Source organism: Haliotis cracherodii, unplaced genomic scaffold (genome assembly GCF_022045235.1).
Source record: "Haliotis cracherodii isolate W230 unplaced genomic scaffold, xgHalCrac1.p SCAF_4, whole genome shotgun sequence".
NCBI lineage: Eukaryota > Metazoa > Mollusca > Gastropoda > Lepetellida > Haliotidae > Haliotis > Haliotis cracherodii.
Window position 1 is genome coordinate 31,812,607 of NW_027266297.1, and position 7,413 is coordinate 31,820,019.

Here is a 7,413-nt window from a genome sequence, read left to right on the forward strand (position 1 = left end):
ATAGGTCGATTACGTTTGGTGCCTGAAAGGAAATTGTGTGTAAAACATAAGTATTCGGTGGTTTACAAATTTGCAATACCGACAGCGTTCAATACTAAATACAGGGTCGATCTTGAAAAGTCGATACTTACTTTTAAAGTAGCGTTGATAACATTACCATTGAAAGAGTTATCTCCCTTATTGCATTAATATTTTATTTATATTTTAGTAATATTTCTCTTCTTTACCTAGGTACATACGCCGCCAATCTTTCTATATATCGATATATGTATCATTCAACAAATATTTCAATATGTCATATTATCTCATCTCGAGATTTCACGATATTTGCTCTTGTGCACACTATCCAAAATGGCGTCGGCACTGTGTAGAACCGGGGCGGCAGTATTTCGCCGATCTGTGCTTTTTTCAAGTGCCAGGGCCTCATCTGGTGGCGGCCCGGCTGTTGACCAACAAAAAGGAAAAACTGGTCAGTTATATATACTGGTTTTCAATGGCTGCTTGTTAAATCCAGGATGTCGTGTGTGGCGTGCAAGGTGTCTGTCAAGAAATGGCGACTGCTAACATTCATTTGCCCAACGAAACATTAACAAGTCAAAACAAATCAATTTGACGGGATTAACAGTTAATGTTGAGTATGCGTAAACTGAACCTGTGTTGCTGTGATGTGTTGGTACAGCCTGATTTTGTAAATTGCAATGTCTGTGTCAGTATTGACAAAGGACATGTGAAGGTTACAGCATTGATAAGTGCCTAGCTGAATATTAAGATAACAAGACTTGTTCCTAAGCCCTAATTTAAGAAAATGAAACATACCATAGCAAAGGCTAAAATTAATTAATTTTTCGCATTTCCTCAGCTCAGTCGCCATGTAGTATCATTCATGTTGACTGCTTCTGTTGTCTATTGGTAGAGCATTAGCCTGGGGAGCGGAAGGCCGGGGTTTCGATCCTCTGTCGCATCATACCAAAGACGTTAAGAGATGGTTCTTGTTGTTACCCTGTCTTGCGCTCGGCATTAAGGGTCTAAAAAAGAAGTGGTCGGCTTGAGGTCGGAATACTGTCTGAGTGGGGTATTTATGTTAAACTGCGGCATTGTATCTCAGTGTGCTAGCATTATAAATCTGCATAAGTCCGATCTAGTACAAGCAACCACACACACACACATGCATGTCGCTAAATAAGTGCAATATTCTTGAATGCGACATTAGGCCCTATTTCATCTCACCTCACCTCTCATGCATTTCCTAACCAACAAGGCTGTGTATCTGTCAAGATAATTACACCTACCCAAGTAATTCGGAAAGTTTGTACATCGTTTGACGTCCTGTGACCCAAAACTAACTTACTAAAGATGTAAACAGTAAAGTGTTGAAATTTTTCAAAGGAGGGGTGATGTGTCAGGTTGCAGGTCATACCCCTCATTGTTTTTCTTTTGCTGCACTTCAAGGAAAAGGGGTCCAAACCATTACAAAACCATTTGAGATTACTTTTATTGGGTTTTACTTTTAACAATCTAAGGACAGCATTGGGCAACAGAAATGGCACCCATGAAAGTATCTTGCCTAGACTCTAAATAACAAAGATGGAATGAATGGTGTTGACTGTGAACAATAAATGTTACTTATTGTCTTGGAATACAAATCCTTTATGTGGTATACTGCAACAGTGATTGAAATTAAGGGTGGGGGTACTATTGTATACTTTATATTTTTGGACGACTAATTCATGATTTTGGTCAAGATTGACTTCAGTTTGATTGTCGAAGACATATGCAGTAATATAACTGAAAAACGTTCACGGCAGCATTAAACCCAACTCACTGAGTATGGTATAAAACTTGAGACTGCATGCTCAAGTCTATTTCTGTCTGTTTTGTCTTTGTCCATTTCGATTATGACCTTGGGGTGTTTTCCAGTGTAAAAGTTTGCGCAGCGACATAAAAGTTTCTCAAAATGGTACAGCATATGATATATAGCCCAGAAGTCTAGCCAATGTCACTGTCGTGAATTTAGGTGTTGATTTTTATCCCAGTGTCCTTAACATTGATAGTTAAGAAGTCTGACATTTGTGTTCCTTGTTTCACCGGCATGTGTTTAATGTTTTAGCATCTGAGAAAGTCACCATGCCAGATGGACTTGGTCATGCTGTAGGCCCAGAGAGATTTGAGATGCTTGCCAAGCTAGCTGGTGTCGAGGTATGTTGTCAGTGCCCAAACCTTTTGCGTCTACTAGCCCCAACCTGGCTCTGAGCATCAATAGAATAGAATTTAGTGCAGCCAAATGGACTATCATAACTGAGCATACTAGAACGTAGGGGTGTGTATTTGCAACATTTGAAGTGCAAATGTATTGCGATACAAGTATCTCTATTGTGATATATTGAGAGCTGAAGTGTTTGACATTAATTGAAGCTGTTTGTTAATGCACATTCTATTTTTTAACACCTGAAAGTAAAAATTTCACCGATGGTCATATTTTTACCCACTATACCGGAAAAAAAGAAATAAATATTGCAGTATGTCAATGCAGTCAACTAGAACGGACCGAATTTTGTTAGACCTGGGGCATCAGACTAGTGACTAAGACTGTAATAGGCAAACTGAAATATTTGAACCAGCAGAAAAATACAGAAATTTCAAGTATGAACTTATAGTAATCCATGTGAACTATTGAAAGTGTGATTTCATATTATCTCCAATTAAAGCTGCGATTGTATCATTTAATTTGCAATATCAAACATATTTTGTAGGACAACATGTCCAGTCACAATCCCCACATGGACACTCAAACATGATCAAATGTACTATTTGTTTATGTCTTATACATGAAGGCTGGCTAAGAAGATCGATAATCAGAATTATTGTTGATGGGAAGAAATATTGACGATTGTCGATATGAAAACTGTGTCATTGATAACATCTTACATAAACCCCATGTAAACTATTGTGGTGAAGTAGTTTAAATTTACCGAAACATGAAATATGTTGATTTTCTTCTGACTTTTTTACATATTTGCTCAAAGTTTTTTCTCCGATATTTATTGATAATTGATTGATATTTTGTAAATAATTATCAATCTCTTTGATCTATATCGATAGCCAGCCCTAGTATACATCATAATTTAAGATGTATATTCAACATGCTCATATACTCACCATGCATATGTGTGCTAGGTGATTCCATAACACTTGTATTGAACTATGTAATCAGGTTAAAAATCTGTATGCCTGAGGGAACTGACTTAAGAGGTCACACATTTAACTCACCCCTTTAAAAACTAGCAAAAGGTGTGAATCCTTGTGAATTGTTCCAACTGGTCAGTAAAGTAAAATTTTAGTATTCAAAATGGCACGAAATTTGTTGTGTATGATACAAACCTCCCAATTACTAGACATGATTATTTACAATATTATTTCCTGTAACGCTAGACATTTTGTATATGCAGCAATCACGACTGTCGTGTGTGATTTTCACTTATAATAACCTTTGATGTACGTTAGGTCTCAGGGAATCAGTTAAACTTCCACTTCTGAATTTAAACTCCCATTAGCCAGTGAGATTTCAGAGAGGACTAGAAAAGGGATTACCAGTGGATGATCATTAGTTATTTTGTGTTGTGACTCGCTGCAAAATTCTTGACTTACATACAATCCTCTTGACTTACCAAGATAACCTACTGAATTCATTTCTTATTAAGCCCTCATATCTTATCATTCTCTTACATGGTTTTGATTTCCACTAGACATGCTAAAAACCTAAACAGAATGTTATGCTGTTATCTTATGTTGAGTTATAGGGAACTTGGGTGACCAAGTTGTCTGAATCACAACAATTCACTGAATTCTTAATTTTTCTATAGTGAGTAAATTATGATGTATTCTTTTGCAGTTTTTAGTACATCATGACTGGAGATAATGTTTTTGTGTCAGCTATGTTTAAATGAAGTTGTCTTTATCTCCCTAGCTTCCTTGAGATTAGACCGCCTCCGTGGTCTAGTGATAGAGTGTCTGCCCAGAGAGCGGAAGGTCTGGGTTTCAATACCCGGCCGCGTCATACCAAAAGACGTTAAAAGATGGTACTTGTTGTTACCATCACTGCCAGCCTGGCATGGTATCTCAGTGAGCTAGCACTATTAATCGGCATCAGTCCGGACTAGTACAAGCAAGCACACACACACACACACACACACACATATGCATGCACGTCGCTATGTAAGTGCAATAATCTTGGATGCGGCATTTAACTCAATTTCACCTTGAGATTATTTACAGGCTGCTGTGATATTGCTAGAATATTGCTGACGGAAGGTGGAAGTAAATATATATTTATTCGCTCAAGTATGTTGGAAATGTTTTAGCAAAATACTATCTTTGTTTCAGGATCCTTTCGAAATGAAGGTCAAGTCAAGAGCTAAGGGAACATTTGAAGAACCAACTATGATTCCATCTTTGTATGAGAAAAGACTAGTTGGATGCATATGTACGTACATCCGAATGTTGTCAAATGTTAATGAATGTTAGGCTTTTAAAAATAAAAGAGTTGGTTCTCAGGCAATTTCTTTTGAACATATAGTGTGGGGCAGGTAGTGTTTTTTTTTGTTTGTTTTTTTTTTGCTTGTTCAAACTATTATGTAACCAACAGTTGTGTACCGTAAACCTTGGAAAGGGCCTCCCTACATAAACAAGCACACAAACTCCTGTATTAAAGCAGTATGCATGTAAGGGGAAGTAACTGTGCGCTGCATTGGATCACATTTTTTTTAAGTATTAGGATTTTTTAATATATTTTTGAAAATGGAAATAAAAACGAAACGTGCAGCAGACTCTATGATGATGCAGGCAGTGCCTGAGAACCAAGACTATTATTTTTTTTAGCCTTAACTAGTTTTGGCTATTTGGGATTTATTTAGACCTGTTCAGACGCTGATATTTGGCTCCGAAGTCTGAAGCAAATGTCCGTAAAGCCTCTCAAATTTGAATTTTGTCATGTTATTGTTTTGCAGAGGTGACTTCCATTTCACTGATAACAGTGTCAACAAATAAGCATTTGAAGGACATACTCCTGAATTTAAACAAAATAAGGACTTAAGAAAATCCCAATTTTGAGCAAAATTTGGTTTCTTTTCAAGTACACCTCATCCATTCATAGAAACATAGCATCATATCTCCACTCCAACTGACACTCTTGTTGTCATTTTTCAAAAGGCATCACAGCATGCTGTGTTTATATTTGTTTGTCAAACAAACAAGTATTTTTTTATTGATATGTATTTTTTAGCAAGGATTACAAGAACAAAGTTGTCCAGTGTTAAATAATCAGTGTGGATATGTTTAGGTTAGGTGCTGTTACACATGTATGTTAAAGTATGAGTGTTCAATTAAACTGGAGCATATACCAGGTGAGAGCGGAAGATCTGCGGTTCGATCCCTGGCCTTGTCATACCAGAAGACATTAAAAGATTGTACTTGTTTCTCTGCCTGTCGCCTTTGGATTAAGGGGATAAAACATACTGAATGGCTCAAAGTCTTTATACTGTGTCTGAGTGGCGTATCTTTGATAAAACTCTTGCATGGTATCTCAGTAGGCTAGCACTATAAAACAAATCATTGTATCCCAGTTACATGGATAGATACTCATGATGTCAATCACTGGATTGGCAGTCGATTATTTACAGACTGCCGTCATGTAGCTGGATTATTGCTGAGTGCGGCCTTAAACAACAATTACATAACTATTTTTTTCAAGAATTCTCTAGGACAATATATTTTTGTCATTAAAATCCCAACCCCCAAATATCAAATGGTCGGTCACTAAGATTGTTTGGCCCTGGAACAACAAACTATTCCACTTCCCTCTGAATCTGTTGTTTCATTGATTGTATTTTTGCTTCAGGTGAAGAAGATGACATCAGCATAAACTGGATGTATTTACACAAGGGAGAGGCCAAACGTTGTGAGTGTGGCTACTGGTTCAAACTGGATCCACTGAAAAATCAGGACTACAGTTAATGATACGGAATGGTTATGGGTGTTGTTGCATATAGTTATAATATTATGTCAGGAACAGTAGGAATCCGTCATGATGAATCTTCTTTGAGTTGCATTACAAGTTCTGCCAATATCAGTGACCATGATCCGCATCAGCTCTTAACACCGACTTTATGAACAGTAAGCTCTTCATGTTATATCTATGCACTGTTCACTGATGTCATGTGTGTGTGAGGAATATGATTAATAAACAATTATCAAGGTTACTGTCTTAACTTTAGTCTTTTGTCTCTGGCCAAGAATCAAGTGGCTATTTAATATACGAGCTCAAGCTCTGTCCATCTATCATGATTTGTTTCCAATTTCATAATTTCTCATCTTTGTGAAATCTACACTAACAGAAACTCAACATCCATTTTCCGAAATCATAAGCAAAACATACTTGCATAGTACATTCAAAAACGTGTACATCAACTGTCCAGAAGAAACACCCCTTAGGTGGTTACGACGGTCTGATCAGAGTAGCTTTAGCTGTCATCCTGAAGGTGTTTTTGTCTTATGTAACATTCCTGTGCAGTGGTGGTAACTCATGTTCGTCTTGCCCTAGGCCTATCACAGACACTTTGGTGGTGGTGTATTGCTTCAACAACCTGGGTTCACTTGCACAAAACAATCTTCGTTACAATTGATCTTAGGCGCCTACAATCAACTTTACAATCATCGTACAATTGTCCTATTCCACTTGCACAAACTGATCTTAGCGCGATTGTACGACTGCTTGGATTTAACATCGGGATACCCAGGACAGTGTCATGGCAACATTCTACAGGCTAGAGTTGGCCAATGATGTGACCTTGGTCTTGTGTCAATCTCTTACCAGAGATGTAGGAAGCCTGACGTCTGTACTGATCATGTTAGAAGCTGAATTGTTATTTGGTTCAGTGGTATTAGAACTTTTGTAAACAATAACATATTTGATGGAAACATCAAGTCACACTGTTACGATTTAATAAACTTTAATTTTAATGAAACGTTTAAGAGAAGCATCCGATGAGTACTACTGTGGGGAAGGGCCAAATACACTTTGCTTGCCTTAATATCTGGCACAGAGAATTAGTTGCCCACCACATTACCTGGTACTGTCAACAAGTGGTTTATCTGGGCATCAATCAATTACTGTTGCATGTTGCAATTGAAACTAGATGAAACTGCTGACAGCTGCATCAGAGCTCATTCATCCAACCTGCAGGGTACAAGTTAAAGATTTCAGTCAGCATGTTTATTGTATTTGGCCCAGAATGTGGAATGATGATTCCTGATCTATTTGCAGGAAGTGTCACCAGAACCTGACCATGATAGGAACTTATGTATCAATTATGTGAATCAGATGCCAAGTTTTCATGCAAGAGGATGAATTGCTTGTGT

General features: G+C 37.5%; 1 protein-coding gene across 1 annotated transcript; it reads left to right on the forward strand.

Annotated features, from left to right (window-relative positions):
- The first annotated feature begins 343 nt into the window (after positions 1-343).
- LOC139480047 (cytochrome c oxidase subunit 5B, mitochondrial-like) lies at positions 344-6,254 on the forward strand. The gene is made up of 4 exons (XM_071263028.1): positions 344-469; positions 2,108-2,196; positions 4,381-4,480; positions 5,894-6,254. The coding sequence occupies exons 1-4, from the start codon at positions 352-354 to the stop codon at positions 6,007-6,009; spliced, it is 423 nt and encodes a 140-aa protein (XP_071119129.1). The 5' UTR covers positions 344-351; the 3' UTR covers positions 6,010-6,254.
- The last annotated feature ends 1,159 nt before the right edge of the window (positions 6,255-7,413 follow it).

What these genes read in the sequence shown, in the direction of transcription:
- LOC139480047 (XM_071263028.1), top strand. Translation starts at nt 352, where the DNA reads ATGGCGTCGGCACTGTGTAGAACCGGGGCGGCAGTATTTCGCCGATCT. An exon ending in CCAACAAAAAGGAAAAACTG is followed by an intron (nt 470 to 2,107) that starts GTCAGTTATATA and finishes TTAATGTTTTAG; the next exon opens with CATCTGAGAAAGTCACCATG. An exon ending in CCAAGCTAGCTGGTGTCGAG is followed by an intron (nt 2,197 to 4,380) that starts GTATGTTGTCAG and finishes TCTTTGTTTCAG; the next exon opens with GATCCTTTCGAAATGAAGGT.